The following is a 17,102-nucleotide window of genomic DNA, read 5'->3' as shown; positions in this document are numbered from 1 at the left end:
TTTCAATAAGTACATTTAAGGTTGAAAAAATAATTTTCGTACTGAAGTACAATAAATATCACATAGCCTACTTTAAGACTTTAAGTAATATTCTAAACGGTGACTTCAGCTTCTACCAAAGTAACTTTCTGGTAAGATATCTGTACTTTAACTTGAGTATGACTTTCAGGTACTTTATACACCACTGCTTCTAAACACATAACATAGCACTTGATTTGATATTTGATATTTTTATGGCTTTTCTAACATAGCAAACTTGGTTGGTAGTTCACCCAGAACAGCATTGCACTTGTGCTCAGTTACAAGTTCTGTGAGATGCAAGTCAAGATAAAAGAGCTCAGAGACTTGGTAATATCATTTTGTTGAAATGTTGATTATTGGGTTCAAGGTGTGTCTTTCAAAAATGTACAACGGCTGTAAATGTATTTAGAGGAGTGCACTTTCTGATCTCAGTGTTTTATACCACACTCTGTAAATGTTTCATTTTGAAATGTGTCTTTGTGTTTTAGGTCTGCTTTTTTCATGGTTTGTGTCTTATAAAAACATCTAGAATGATATTGTCTTGGAACGGTAGTACCATGTAATTCTAAATATCACAATATTGAAATCTATTTTTTTTTTTAGGAATTCTTCTAATAAATAATGGAAATATCATTGTAACATTGTATCTTAAAGGGACAGTTCAGTCTAAAAATGATAAACCAGCGCTTGTTCTAAACCTGTATGATTTTCTTCTTTGGAAAAAAAATAATTTTTTACATAACTGAATGGGGATAATCAGGCTCCCAAAAGAAATAAAAATATTAAAAAAATGAGACCACTGTAAAATTAGTTCACTATATTTTAAGCCTGTATATGTCATATCTTTGTCAATTTAGGCCAATATTCACAGATAATCTTTCTATGAAATCTGTGCTTTGACACCTTGCTTGAAGAGCAGTTTGGACATTCTGATATAGCTCTTTTTGTGTTCCACAAAAAAGAAAGTTCATTCAAGTTAAAAAAGTCATGAGGTTGAGTAAGTGATTATAGACTTTTCATTTTTGTGGAACCAGGCCTATTCATTCAATTCAAGTTACTGATCAATTTGCCACACTGAAGTCACGGTCAGATGCCCAAATAAAAAATGAATACATAATGCAAGCATTCAATTTTCCTGTCACCTCCTACAGCACTCTGTTTCCTGACCCTCTAGCAGTGACTCATCAGTCTTTTTGAATAATGCTTCTCAATACAGACCTAGGAGCTTGCAGGATAAGACCCTTCAAAACATGACAAGCTACTTAAGGTACTAGATTAGAAACTCATTTAGAAGTGCCGTTCCTTATGCAACCCAGGTAATCTGCCCTCAGCCTTGACTCAGAAATGCAAACCAGTGTTGTGCTGCAATGAAGAACTGTTTGAATAGAGTAATGTGATGTGAATACCAGAGAGATCTGTACATAGCAATGCAAAGTTTTATCTCTTTTATTATTTTAAAACAAGTAGGATGTTGTATGAATTATGTAAAGATGACAAACCTGTGGGGGTTATGTATTTTGCTTGTTGTTCAAATACACACTGGAAACTTAATTGAAGGACAATGTTTTTGCCTCAAGAATGTCAGTGTTAAACAGATACAGTTGAGGCATTTCAGACATTCATCACGCATTGTCCTTCATATAGCATCTTTTAGTTAAACCTGAATAAGGTAAGTATAAAATTGAAGTTATTACAGAGCTGGAATGCCTGAATAGTAGTTAGATGTAAGAACACTTAAAGAGAGTTTAGAAGAGGACAGGCTTATTGGCTGTGAAGAGTGGTTTTGTCCATATTCCCTCTTTAGCAAAGCTGAATTAATATAGATTCAGATAAACTGTAAAGGCTAATGGTGTCCTTTGGGCATACTGTAAAAGTCCTTAAAGCAAGTTCTGCTGCTGTGGTGCGGTTTGTAGTGAGTTTTCTGTTACTAAGTGCTAAGTTGAAAAGACAGAAGGAACAAATCTTTGGATATATGTGGCTCTTTGGAGTCCAATTGCTTTCTTTAAAGTATATAAAGCTCAAATTCCATGTTGCAATTATATTTTTATTTTAATTAGATATGGTTGACAAACTTTTACCTTACAAAATTATTTATCAAAGGGGTCATATGATGGAATTTCAAGTTTTCCTTTCGTTTTGGAGTGTTACAAGCTGTTGGTGCATAGAAAGATCCCTAAAGTTGCAAAGACTAAAGTCTCAAACCCAAAGAGATATTCTTTATAAAAGTTAAGACTCATCAACACCCTCCTAAATCGCCTCATTTAAACATGCCCCCAATGTCTACGTCAGTGTGTGGGAAGATTTGCATAACACCGCCCAAATGTTCACACAAAGAAAGAAGGTGTAACTTGTATTCTCGTATAGTATTGTTACCGCCACTGCCATGTTGTGGAGATGCTATGTTTTGTTGTGAAAGCGAAACTACTTTGTTTGGTTTTTAAAAGAGGACATGACTAGAAATCAGTGGTTAAGTTGTATTTACAACACTGTTCCAGAACAGTTCAACCCAAATATTCAGATGAGTGCAGCGCATTTTATGGAGGACTGTTTCCTGAACCTGGGAAGGCTGCACAAAGGCTGTTTCTATAAAGTGGGGCAATTCTAACTTTGCAAGGACAGTCTGGCGATTCTGGCTCAGAGACTATACATTTTCATATTTAAATTTGCCACAGATGTCTCAAATGTGAGTTTTGAGCAGTGTAGATTAGCGCTTGTTGCAAGTCAGCCCCCCAGATCCATATGCAAAGAATTTGTATGCCCCCCTCCCCAAATGTTATGGGCTTCAAATTTGTTAACTTAACTTAGGCCCAATTGTTGATTTTTCGGAAGTAAATAATGTTAATTGAATCGTAACTATTCACAAGCTGTTTTATTTACAGAATAGGCTAATGCTTGGAAATGATTTTTAAAATTTTCAAGTCCATTATTTGTAGCAAAAGCAGGCCACCCAAAAAACAAACAAACAAAAAATAAATAAATGAAAAACAAACAAACAAATAGTGAGGGGATAGTTGAATTATTTGTTAATAAACTAATGTTTCAGAGTCAATGTTGCAAAAATAAATTTGAGGAACCTGACTCGCCTTCTCCTCACTGGACATGCCTTTAGAGAGGAATTCATCTTTACAGATTACATAATGAAACATATTTTTAAATTAACATTAGAAACATATTTCTAAATTAACTTAATAAAGAAACAAAAATAAATATTACCACTTTGCCATTAAAAGCCAAAACTGAAATATTTTAATAGCTGTGCAATGGGGAAGAGAGAGAGAAAAAAAGACACAGGGTCCAGTGTTGGAAACCAGAAGGCTTCTCCTGCCTTTCTGTTTTCCTTTTTTTTTTTTTTTTTTTTTTTTTTTGCATAAAAGGCCAAATCTTTCATTAACTCTTTCTCATTAGTAGGTTTTATGTTATGGTTTAGCACCACTAGGAAAAGATGGAAGATAGTGATAATGGCCAGAAGATCATAAGCAGTTACTAATGAATATGCAGGAGCTGATAAACAACTCGAGTGCCCTCAGAGAATCAGTAGCTTCCCTAGCTGAAGTCAAGGTTCGTGAATGTAATGATTCTGTAGACTTCAGGCATGACAATTTTCATCATTATATTATTTATGCAGGATAATGAGGGTTGTGGGCACAAAGATTTTTCTGTCAATGTGTTTTGTTTTCTTTTTTTTCTGAACATTCTATCTGATTTAGCTAAATGTGTTGATTTTAATTATTGGTCAAAGGGGATCAAGTGTAGCTCAAATAGTTGAGTGTAGTGCTAGTCATGGGTTTGATTCAAGGATTGCATGCACTGATAAAATATATACCTTGAATGCAGTGTAACCTGCTTTGAGTAAAGCATCTGTCAAATGCATACTATTTTTTTTATTTACACTACCCCTAAAAACATTTCTGAAAAGAGTATCTTTTAACAAGGGTGCATTTATGTAATAAATTTTTTTTTTAATGTAATATTTGTAAAATATTTTTCTTGTGATGTTAAAGCTGAATTTTCAGCAGCTGTTACTCCAGTCACAGTGTCACATGATGCTTTAGAAATCATTCTAATATGCTGATTTTGTGCTCAAGAAACGTTATTATTAGTATTATTATTATTATTATTATTATTATCATTGTTGAAAACAGATTTGCTGCTTAATATTTATGTGGAAACAATTTTAGGATTCTTTGATTTTTTTCACTTTCATCAATTTTAATACATCCTGGCTAAATAAAAGTGGTAATTTCTTAACAAAAACAACAACAACAACAACAACAACAACAACAACAACAAAAAATAATAATAATAAAAAAAAACTACTGACCCCTAACTTTTTGAATGGTAGTGTATTTTATTTATTTCCAAATAAATAATGGTGTGGGCTGTCTTGAAATGATCACATATAATAATGTGTATATATACTTTTCTTTTCTTCTTCATTTTGTCTACTAGTGCCCAATCAGAGGAAAGGTGTGAAATTCTGTTAGGGCCAGAGATCACATATGGACCACCAGGGCTGAACCTGTCCTATCCTGTTGCCATGACGATAGCTCATTGTGCTGAAGTCAGCACTGAAAACTGGAACATTAAACTCAAGAGACAAACCAAGGACAACAAGTGGGAGGTAGGAACAGAGACATGATGTCTATATTTTTCAAAGCAAACGAATTTCATATTATTTTTTTGTATGACTCATAAAGTTGTCAGATGTTGTCATAAAGTTGTCATTTATCAGCATTAAGCCAGTACAGTAAAGTGATGGCAACCCTTGTCAACATAACATTTAAAAAATTATTAAACACTTTACTCAGCTAAATATACCACCAGTCCCTTATGATTATTATTTGTTTATGCAGCCATTTAGATACATTTCTAAAGTCTTGTGCTACAGTTAACCTGGCGACGTGTGCCATGAACTAATTATAAGTGAAATTCATTTGAATCACATCCTGTAACTGCTTGTTTCAGCCTTTGGGGCTGTGTGTGTTTTAAAAATGTGTTGATTAGGCGATTGTGTGCTTTTGACAAGAGATCCAGGGACAGCAGCTCCTCAGAGGAGGCTACTACAGTGAAGTGTTCAAGGAAAAAACAATTACAGCCTGTAATAGCTAGGAAGAAACAATTCATGGTAGTCAAACGGCAGGAGCATCGGGACAAGGCAACCCATCAAAATCAGGATATATCATTCTGGTTGTACTCTAGGACCTCCTGAAATAGGTGCTGACGCGGGACAATCAGGACAGGAGTCATGGATGGGTCATCCCTCCTGACCCTACTACAGTCATTCACATTTGTCCTAATCCCATGTGTTTTTCTCTGCGGTCAGCCTCTGAAAACCTTAAACTGCCATCATGGTTTGAAAGTTGACGTTTTAATAAAAGTTTACTGTAACAGCACAGAGTTTGTAACAAACAGAATGTGTTTATTGTGAGCCGCTAGCGTTATTGAAGGTGATTAGATAATAACCTTCTTTTTTGTGTCTGGCACCAGCATGAGTAATCATTTGGAAGAATTTCAGATTGGTCCAAAGCACAGCACTTATCTTTGATTTAAAACCAACAGTCTTCATGAAAATGCATTTGCTGTCAGAGTTTTCTCCTGGCTTTTAAAAATTTTATTTAAAAATGTATTTGAAGTAATTACATAAAAACTACCGGTAAAATCAGACTTGTCAAAGAAAGACTGCAGTAGTATGAATTTCTATCCCTTTCACATCACACATTCTTTTTATCAGATTGCAAAGGGTGTTTTTTTCCGAGGAGGTCACTCTGTTTGATATTTACCTTTCTTTGAAGAGCTGCAGTCACATAAATAAATGGTCGTCTGTCAGAAAAATGAAAAGAGCCTGTATTGTATGAATGTCTGTGCTTGACTTGATGTTAGCCTAAGCTTGTCAAAGATATACAGAAGTGACCTCGCTGATTCGTGATTTGTGAGTGATTCTATGTCAGTGTGGCAAAGTGAATTTAGCTTTTTCCACTGATCACAATTACACTGGCAAAAATACGGGCTGAGCTGACATTCTTTCACACTCTGATGTGACTTTTTCTTTTTTTTTTGCAACAGCTTTAAGTCAGTCTGTGATTGAATGTAAGCTGTAAGATTGTTTATTTGAAGGCTTCCATACCAGTGAGAAGCCTCTTTGAAATTAAAGTTACATTCATGAGATGTTTTACTGGGAATATCATTTCACTTTTAATTTTTCATAGCACTGGACACTAAAACAAATCCTCTACATCCTACATCTTGGTGAAATTATCATTAAAAAATATATATACCATTGTATATAGTATAATTTCCTTTGTTAGAACTAGACTTTGTAGACAGCTCTTTGCCACATGCAGCTTCTGATAGTCTTGTTAGCTACTAAAAAATAATTAGGTTAATTAATTTAAATTGCTAATGTTTCCTGTGGTTTTATTGTGACAGAAAGAAATGGCTGCTCAGTTAAACCCATATGATTTCCCCTCTATGGAAGGATATATTTTAAATTATGTACTGTTGGCTCTCTTCCATACATTTACGATAAATTTGGACTGAGGTCTCAAGCTTTAAAAAGGGCAAAAAGGTCCTTATGGATCTCCTTAGGAATATTTCACCCCAAAAAAAAAATTCTCCCCATAATTTACTAACCCTCATGTTGCTTATAATCTGTTTGTCTTTTTTTCTGTTGGACACAAAAGATTGAAATTTGAAAAATTATTTTGACCCAGACAAAACATTTTTATGAGGGAATTGAGTTTGTTTTAAATAATTATAATTACAGTCTATGTGCAAAATTGAAAGTAAAAATTGCAGTTAAAATTTAATGGATTTAAACATTGTTTAATCAAACTGTAAAGTGAAACGTCACCAGGCCGTTGGCGCCCTCTGCAGGTATTTGTTTTAATACATAATGTACTTAATGTTCATGTTATATATAGGCATATTACATTGTGTATTTTAACAGTGTTGTTCAATACAATCTTGTAATTTCTTGGTTTTGATGTTTTATTTGAGCCAATTATTATTGCCTCATTGTTAGTTTATATATAAATAGTCATACTAAAGCCTGGTTTGGTCTGTTTGTGTTACTAAAAAAAAAAGGATTACTCAGTTGTCAAAATAATCAGTAGATTAATTGATCACCAAAATAATCATTAGTTACAGCCCTAGATTAGTTAAAATATTTCTAAATATAACTGCATTGTATTACTTTTTGTAATAAAAAGACAAACATTTTATTGAAAACTTCTTAAAAACATTATTAATATATTGTCACATTCTACTGAACCAAGAATCTGTACTTTGGCTCATCTCATTAGCTAAGTGTATTGTCACACCCCTAGTGTCGATAAACGATGACATAGCTCATAATTTTCCAAGTGTATGATACCGCTTTCATTCTGAAGGTCAGTCATATATTCATGAAAAAGAAAATCAGTTTGAATAAAGAAAACAATAACTTTGCCATAGTATCCTTTCAAATGTTAAAGTTGTCACAGTCATTGCATGCTTTGCATGTGCTGCCCCGCCCCGGAAAAAGGTTCAGGCTCAGAATCTTTTTTTGCTTTAACCCCTGTAAATGTTAAATGAAATCTGACATAAGAATGTATTATTATGGGTGATTTTATTACAAATATATTTTAAAGAATCGGAGACAATTTCATTGCTTTGCAGTCATTATGTAAATTATTCCATTTAACCCAGTTAAGTTTGGGAAGGTGGGGAAAGTACCATTGATCTTATTTTGGTATCAGATGTAAAGTATATTTCCTAGAAAGGAGTAATTGAATATGGTGTTGAGGGCTAGGTGAAGAGCATTATTAGGTAAGAGACTGGCTTTCTGAAAACAAACTCTTGTTGCATTTAGATAAAATGGAATCCATATTATTTGGGTCTAAAAAGAATTTCAATAAGGTTTCTAAGATGTCTATTAAGGTTAGGGGTTGTTTAATATCAAATAAATCTACAGTTAATTATGTCTGATGTGTCCTTGACAAAGATTTAAGTGGTGTTAGTATGGATATGAAAGTTTAATGCTTGAACAAAATTCTATTATTGTTATATGTAGAATGTGTTCTACAGAATAGAACACATTCAATTAAAAATGGTAAATAAGATTATCAATAATAGAGCTCCTTCATATTTTAATGCCTTTTTTCTAGGGTAAATGAGAAACATTGTTATAATAATAGGCAAAGTTTTATGGATTTTAGATTGTCATTTTAAAACTATGTATGGTTGTATGTCTTTTTCTGGCGCACAAGTGTGAAATAAGTTATCTCTGGGTATTCCATAAAAATTGTTAGTTTTAGTTTTAAAGTTAAAAATTGGCTATTAAGTAGGTTGTTTTATTGATGAATCTGTATATGTTGTGTATGTGTTTAATTGTGATTGTAAATTTAGCTAATTTTATAATGAAATGTCAGTATCTGTTACCAGGAGTGAAGATTGTGCTTAACATCAAGGATGTTAAGTTTTTAACTTCATTGTGCTATCCATGATGAATTGAGCATATTTTAACTACTTTTCTCTAATAAATCACATCAAATCAAAAGACGGTTAGATATACTGTGACATTTCTCAAAAGGATGCATGTTTAGAATGCTTGATGGTGAGAAAATGGGGGAAAAAATGTACATTTTCATTATACTTTAACTGTCCCTTTAAAGCCTTGTGGACTATACACAAACTTTGTATATACTATCAAGCATTCACTGAAAAGTCCCATTTATGAATGTTACAATGATTTGATCATCTTTTGCTTGGGTTCACAGGAAATAATGTCAGTAAATGATGAATCAACCTCCTGCTATTGCCTAATGGATTCGCATAGCTGTCACTTGTTGTTGGATCAGCCAGGCTGTTATGCGCTGGTGGGGGAACCCATCACCGATGCCGCTATAAAGAGACTGAGGATTGCTGTGTTCGGCAGTATGGAGGCCTTCTCCTTGGACTACAGCCTGCGAGTGCACTGTGTAGATGACACACCGCATGCCTTTCAGGTGACCACAGGACAGTGAACATGTGGTCTTAATCACACTACTCCGAAAAAAAAAATCCCATTCATTTTAAAGAGGGGAATTGATTTTTAACGATAACTTACTTAGTGTGAGCAACAAGGTAATCAATGGTATAGACTTGTGTTAAAGCCATTAGGCCACATTTGTTAAACATGTTTATTAAATAGTTAAATAAAATCAAATTAAATAGTCTTGTTTAACAATAGATTTCCTGGTTAAAAATCACATTAACCCATGATTCTAGTTTTCTCCATCCTTTTCAATTTGGTTATCATTCACAGTGCTTCTTGGAATTGTAGGTCAATTCAATTCAAGTTTATTTGTATAGCGCTTTTCCCGATACAAATCATTGCAAAGCAGTTTTACAGAAAATTAAGTTTCTTCAATATATTTAGTAGCAGCTTATCAGTGGTGACTGCCAGTTTATGTACATATGGCAGACATTTATGGAAAAAAAATCAATTAAAGATGTGATCAAACAGACGATGAACACTATTAACAGAAATTATTATATGATGCAGTCAAACGTATAGCAAAATTTGGTAGTTCTGTATGTTGTTTCAGGGTTAGCATCATCTGAGGTCCTCTGAGGGGTTAGCATCATCTCTTCTTAGGTGTTCTGGATCCAGACTGGAGCTTGTGTAAATCCTAGTTATGGCAAAACAGAGAAACAAATAGAGACATCATTAGCATAGCTGCAGTTCCAACCAAGCAAAATTTATTTGTTTAAACCAAGCTAAAGAATTATAATGTGCATTTGATCAGATATAACTGCAGTACAAGATTATGAGATGCATTATTTGAATGCTTGGCCAAAGAGATGTGTTTTTAATGAAGTCGTTTCCCTCAGCACTAAAGGAATAGATCTCCCTTAAATGAAAATTTTATGAGAATACTCACCCTCAAGCCATCCAAGATGTAGATACGTTTATTTCATCATTTCAAATGCTTTTTTGCTTCAAATCACATTTTGTAAGTTGTGATTCACCTCATAGCTGGGTGGTTTGGTTGATGGCTTATACCTCTTAAAGACCTAAAAAAAAAAATGGAGAAAAATAGGCTGCAAAAAAAATGGGCGGGCGTTGCACTCTAGTTTTAAATATCTAGAAGAACTTCCTTCATTTAAATATTTAAATGTAAATCTGTGGGGCATCACAAGATGATTATAGTAAAAGTAGACTGCAGTGGGGTCCAAAAGTCTGAGACCACTGGTGAAAGTGTGGGTTTAGAATTATAATGGTTTAATTGTGTGATCAGAATGTCAGCATTGGTCAGTGCTATTTTCAAACAAACAACCAGAGGTTACAAAAGTCAGAGTATATTACCGTTGTCTTGCATGAGCGCTCAGACTCCTGTGTGCTCACACACACACACACTCACACTTACACACAAAGAGAACACTCACTTTTGTAAAGTAATGAAACACAAAGCAGATTTGACAGATGAACACTGCCACGCTTGAAATTAAAGAAGCCAGTAATCAATTTAAATTATTTGTAATTTTCTTTTCAAAGCTTTAACCAGGACTTTATTTGAAAGCTTTTTTTTTTCTTGAATGTTTATTAGCGGCAGAGCTTTTGTTCCTTCCAAACACTGTGCCTTTTTTTAGCTACTCAAGATCAAGTTTAGATAATATTTCTTATATTGAGTTTTAACTACAATGGGTTGACAAGTTTGTTACACTTGAAATTGGCGTTTGAAAGTGTTTTTAAGTATTGTATTAATTTCTCTTCTGAAAAGCACCTCCTAAGCATAGTAGCTGAAATACTGTGGTTCTAGGTTATGGTTATCCAGTCTATCCACATTTTCTTTCTATACCACTTTCTGTCCTCTCCTATGTCTTTCCCCAGTGTTCTCACTCTGTTTTCAATGTACTTCTATTTTTTACAAAGAGAGTGGTCACTGCTGAAACAATTAGAGGAGGTCAGCTTCTTGAGGAGCCCAAGACGCTGTTCTTCAACGGAAACTGCCTCAGTCTGCAGGTGTCCATCCAGGATATCCCCCAGTTTCTGTGGAGCATCAAACCCTTCACTACCTGTCAGGTAACATGACCAGTACTGTAATGTGCAACAGTCACCTACCTCCACAAGTGCAATGCAGACATCCTGGTTAAAGCTAAAAAAAAATGCTAGATTAAAAATAGCCAGTGCAGGGCTATTTGGCAACCCACTGCATTGTAAATAGTGGACAGAACACAAGATGGTTTATTCTGACCCAGCATATTGGGTTTTATACATTAACCCATATTCTGGTTTGTTTTTTGACATAATACTGGGTCAAACAACCAGATATTGAAGCTTATTCATTTCAAATAAAATGTAGTGCAATCTATTCTATATTTTATATATATATATATAAAACAGGGACAGTTCATACATTTCAATAAGTCAATGGTGGCGCTTCATAGGTTCAGTGTATGCTGCATTTGTAGAAGACTAGCATTCCAAGCAGATATTAGTTCCAACATACACGTAAACAAATAAACTAATTACATTTAGTCTCATTTTGTTTCTACAGTAAACAAAAAATTGATAGGAAAACAATAACACCTTAAAAATAAAAACCCTAATTCCATTCAGGAAGATTTCTCTCAGGAGGTTTTCTCTCAGAAAAGAACACAAAATGACCATTGACAAATTGATCTGGTTTTAACCAGTTTGGCTAGCCAACAATGGGTTACATTGACCCAGCGCTGGGTACATGTGTGATGGAGTTCATCATTTGAATTTTCAATAATTGATACAGCAGCTGATTTACACAAAACTATCCAGCACCTGGGTAAATACAATGAAAAATTACCTAATGAAATGACCCAACAGACAGAACCCAACATATGGGTCAAGACAAAAATAGCCCAGAATTTTTGTAGAGTATCCATAATATGAGGTGAGGTTGTGTGGTCAAGGTTTTTGACTTGTTTTTCCAGTCATTTAGTAAGATATTAAAAATTGTTTTTAGAGAACATAAATTTAATTAAATAATCCCTAATGTATTAGCATGATTTTTAAGCATAAACTATTGATGTTAGATTTATTTACTAATTGTTATTTATTTATTTATTTTATAAAAAAAAAATACAGTTAGCAAGTGAGTTAAGAAAAAATAAATGATATTTCTTTAAAAACAAGTCTTAATATTTTATGCAATTTTACTTTACTTTACTTTCTACTTGTTTTAACATCTTAAGAAGTTTGCACTGTACAACAAGACAAAAATGCATATATATATATATATATATATATATATATATATATATATATATATATATTATCAAAGAGTAGCAATTTTAGCCTTCATTCATTCAGCACTGAAGACCAAGACTGTCCTCCTACCTAGCATGGATATAGACAGTGACAAGTATTTGGTTCTATGTTCAGGTATTTTATCAGTTCAGAGGTGCTTCTGTCTCTTGGAACATGCTTTTTTATGTCTACTCAAGGGAGAAATTAATCCCGGCATTAAGGCAACTGCTGTCCTATCAAGCATCTCTTCTGCTCAGGGTGCCTATTACTGTGGACATAGAGCATCTCGCAGGTCATTTCATTAAGTAGCGCTGGAGAAATAGCGCAGGAGAGGTCAAGGACACTAACTGCAGACGTGCTGCTTCACAGAAATTAATTATACATCAAAGGCAATTGCTTTCCCTTCTGCTGCCCTGCTCCCAGATACGGTGTGTTGTACATACCCCAGCACTGACCCCTATCATCAGAATTAACAGGGATTAGAGTTTGTGTCTCTTTTGTACTGATGGTCTCAGAAACGAGTCTCTTAATACGCATTCTTCCACATTTTTCATGGACCAGGCGCTTTCCCTGACTCAGCTCTCTGATCTCTCTCTCTCCTCTTCTTTTCATTTCTGGTGACCTCATCCCACTGCAGGAATTCTCCTTCACCCAAGCCTGGTATAGGAACCAGCAGCCTATGCACTGTGCCTTCTCGCTGCAGAGACATAGTGCCTCAACCACCCAGCTCTCCTGCAAGATTAGTGTGCGGCAGGTCAAAGGTCACGAGCAGATCCTGCAGGTCTACACCTCAGTGGGAGAGGTCAGATTCACTCTAATGTCACAGTGTTTAATAACATCTCTGTGTCTTCGGGTACTGTCATTATTTACTCAGCCTCATGTGTTTTTTCTCTGTGGAACAAACAACAACAAAAACAGTCTTGACATCTCCCACACAATGCCAGTTTATAGTGACAGGCTGTCAGGCTCTAAAAAGGAGTGTCATAAACAGAAATTATTTTCACAGTATTTTTTAAGATTTCAGTGTAGTCTTTAGTGCAGTTCTCAAATCAAATATGTTGCTATTGACATCTAACCTGCACCGTACACTCTAAAAATAGGTTCTTTATTGGCATCTTGGGTTCCTTGAAGAACGTTTAACATCCATGGAACCTTTCTGTGGCACAGAAGGCTCTCAAAGTGGAAAATGTTTTTTTAGTTAATTTCTTCAAGCCAAGAAAAAAATGTTCTTTTAAACTGATCACTGAACAGTTATTTGGGGAACAAAAAATTTTGTTTTTCTGTAGCATCATTGCTTGAAAAGGTGGCTATTTTGATTCAGAGTCACAGTAGCATTAAGGCACAAGTAGCATGACCTAAAGACACACAGTAAAAAATTTGCGATGAAAAGGTGTGGACACAGCTGACCTTATTGTATTTGCATTTGTAGGAGTTTCCCTTTTAGATGCAGAATTTATGGGAGGAGAGTATTTAAATGAGTAATGCAATTTGATATACTAAGGATTGCGGTAGTCAATTGGTATTTTTGCTATTAATAAATGCCCAAAAAGTATGTCTCAACCCATTTTGTGTATGGCATGGCTGCAATAATTACTCATTTGCACCACTCTTGGTATTTTGCATTGGTCATTATAGAAATGATCTTTTTTCTTTTATCTGATCATTGTCAGGAGGTCAACCGCTAAACTTTCCAGTCCCATCAGCTCCTTTGTAGATTAGCAAAAATGCAAGGCAAAACCACATGTTATTTATTTATTTATTTATTTATTTATTTATTTACAGAATGAGAAAGAGACGGTCCCATTTTTCATGCAGGCAGATTGCACGGTGACTTCACAGACGGGAGCCAAAGCCTTCAAAATCCCCCTGTCCATACGTCAGCGGATATGCACCACTTTCGATACTGCCAACGCCAAGGGCAAGGACTGGCAGCTCTTAGCTCAGAAACTCCACATTCAAAGGTGAGCGCCAGAGAGAGAAAAAGCAAAGGCAACAGGTCTGATTGAAACTTATTGCAGCAGTGCTCACTTAGTTAACAATGCCTTTGAATAATAAGCTGAGACTGCACTCCACTTTGCTCAATCATTTCACTCAGAACTCATACTCCTCGGGCCTTTAATCTTTATTTAATTCAGTTTATACCAAGGTTAGGAGTTAAAGAACCACTAGAGATTTGAGAGATATAAGAGTCGCCACCTTCCCGTTATCTATAAAGTGACTGTATGGAACATTGATAGTTTATACTGATTTTTATTTCTAGGTAGCTGATTTATAAGCTGAACTTAAATCCAAACCCTAAATCTTCCTTTTAAATCTAAATGTTTTATTTGTTAGTTCAGTCAGAAATCGATTTAATTTTTTTATTATTATTTATTTATTTTTAACAAGAGTTGCATCCAAGTAAGTCTACAAAAGGAACCCGCACAAATAAAAAGAGAACTGATTACAACTGAAGACTTGTTTTTCATTCCTACTAATACTTTGGTACTGCTAATACATAAATATATGATGATTTTAACTGGAATTGCAGCTGTGTAATTTGTCCTATTTGAAACATATGGCAATTCAGATTTATTCAGAAAGCAATCATCTTGTTATCTTTTCTGAACCTATGTCACATGTCCATTTGAGTTTAGAATTATATTACAACATTGCCTTCTACTGGCATATTACATGTAACAGCACACAGGTCATGTATTCATTTCAACTGTAGTCCCTAAAAACAACAACAGACAGATACATAAGAATACCCAGAGTCATACATATAGGCTAAAATGCACACATATAATTTAATGCAAATATAATAAAAGGTTATCCAGTACTTGCAAATATTATGTATGACTCAGGCAGGATAGAAGGTTGATTTATAAAATATGCTATTGATGTACTCACATAACATTGTCATCTTTGTGACACCTGCATTTCCTTTCGGCACAGGAACCTTTCCTACTTTACCAAGCAGAAGAGTCCATCTGCTGTCATTCTCAGTCTCTGGGAGGCCAGGCATCAGGACACTGGAGAACTTGACTCACTTGCAAGTGCTTTGGAGGAGATTGGAAAGATCCACTGTAAAAGTCTGCCTCAGAGTCCAGATGAAAAAGAAACAGACTTTACGTTTTGAGGGACTACTGAAGACTACATGTACTCCAACAGGTGCAGTTCCCCAGCATCTTCAGTTTAGAGTTCAAGTGGACCCTGCAAGGCATATCCAGTCTGAAAGAAGACTTGGACAAAATGCGACCAACCAGATGGTTTCAAGTGTCTATACATGTGCAAAGGAAGTATGAGTTGGTATGAATTTGGCACAGATTCAACAGCTTAAAAATGCTTTTCTCAAAGCAAACATCGAAGTATCAAGCCATCACATCTTACACAAAATTCTGCTTTAGCCTTTCTTTGGTGTAGGGGTGGGCGATATGGCAAAAATATCATATCATGATTTTTTTTTTTTTTTTTAGAAAAGTCACAATTCATTATTTTATCCCAATTCTTTGTCATGTTGGTTTTACTGTTTTGCAGGTTATCCGAGCAGTACAGCCAAACTAATTTCCCTTAAAAAAAAACAATACAAAAATATAAACAAAACAATGGCAGATATTTAGGCCAAAGTGGGTGAAGATAAAAATCATTGTCATTATTTTATCTTTGTTATTAAAAAATAGGAACAAAGATGAACATTACAAATACACCTAATATATACAAACGAAATAAACTGCTTTATCTTTTAGGTACAGTAAGTGTATTTAGCTGTAGCAAATGAACAAATATAAAAATAAGACACTATATACACTTAATTTTATAATTATACATTGATTCTTATTAAAGCAACTGTATTAAAGTTCTTCAGTCAAGAGCAGTGAGTGATTTTTCAGTTTGTGTTTTGTTGTTTTATTGACATTAAAGGGATAGTTCACCTAAAAATTTAAACTGTCATTATTTACTCAAGTGCCAAGTTGTCTCACCTTGAACCTGAATACAAAGGAAGATAGTTTGAAGATTGTTGGTAACCATGTGGGTAACCAAAGAGTTACTGGTCCCCAGTGACTTCCATGGTATTTATTTATGGGTTTTTTTCTTCTACTATCAAAGTTAATGTGGAGCAGCAGCTGTTTGGTTATCCACATTCTTCAATAGGGCTGGGCGATATATATCTAACGATATGATCATGCGCATCTAGTCAGTAAATCTGGTTCCTTGATTACTGCTAAATCGCGATCACCTGCTTTCAAATGAAGCAGCATTTAATGGACAGACCCGTAGATCACTGACAAGCTACGCAATATCGCGTTCATATTGTGTATTCATCGAAGGCGATAATGAACACGATATTAGGTAGCTTGTCAGTGATCTATGGCTCTGTTTATTAAATGCCGCTCCAATTATAAGCAGGTGATGATGATTTAGCACTAATCACAGAACCAGATTTACTGAGTAGATGCGCATGATCATATTGTTAGATATATCACCCAGCCCTATTCTTCAAAATATCTTAATATGTTTTCAGTACAAGAAAGAAATTAATACAGGTTGATGACAACATGAGAGTGTGTAAATAATGAAAGAATTGTAATTTTTGATTGAACTATTCATTTATTGAAAAGCTCCATCATGTTTAGTACAATTAGTCTTCTGTCGCTTTTTATGTATTTCTGTCAGCTGTTTACTTTCACTTTAGACATAACCAACTGTTTGGATGTAAACCTTTTGTGTTTTTTTGGAACTATAGGCCTTTATCCCACTTCCGCGTTCGAAAAGTGGAAATTCCAAATAGTAACCTCCGCTGCAGCCTAGTCGATATCAAAGGCTGAAGGAAGATGGTTTCATGATATTCCAACAT

At 34.6% G+C, this 17,102-nt stretch overlaps 1 protein-coding gene across 2 annotated transcripts in view; it reads left to right on the top strand.

Moving 5' to 3' along the window:
- The window catches only part of LOC132139748 (netrin receptor UNC5D-like), a 209,187-nt gene extending 192,661 nt beyond the window's left edge, over positions 1 to 16,526 (top strand). For both annotated transcript variants that reach the window (XM_059548344.1, XM_059548343.1), the window contains 6 exons: positions 4,471 to 4,642; positions 8,778 to 9,005; positions 10,916 to 11,065; positions 12,903 to 13,067; positions 14,048 to 14,226; positions 15,203 to 16,526. In XM_059548344.1, coding sequence (XP_059404327.1) covers positions 4,471 to 4,642; positions 8,778 to 9,005; positions 10,916 to 11,065; positions 12,903 to 13,067; positions 14,048 to 14,226; positions 15,203 to 15,386 — 1,078 coding nt within the window. In that variant the 3' untranslated portion in view covers positions 15,387 to 16,526. The remainder of the gene's footprint in view (positions 1 to 4,470; positions 4,643 to 8,777; positions 9,006 to 10,915; positions 11,066 to 12,902; positions 13,068 to 14,047; positions 14,227 to 15,202) is intronic.
- The last annotated feature ends 576 nt before the right edge of the window (positions 16,527 to 17,102 follow it).

The sequence above is a fragment of the Carassius carassius genome, chromosome 4 (assembly GCF_963082965.1).
Source record: "Carassius carassius chromosome 4, fCarCar2.1, whole genome shotgun sequence".
Classification (NCBI taxonomy): Eukaryota; Metazoa; Chordata; class Actinopteri; order Cypriniformes; family Cyprinidae; genus Carassius; species Carassius carassius.
This window is presented reverse-complemented; position numbering and strand designations above follow the sequence as displayed.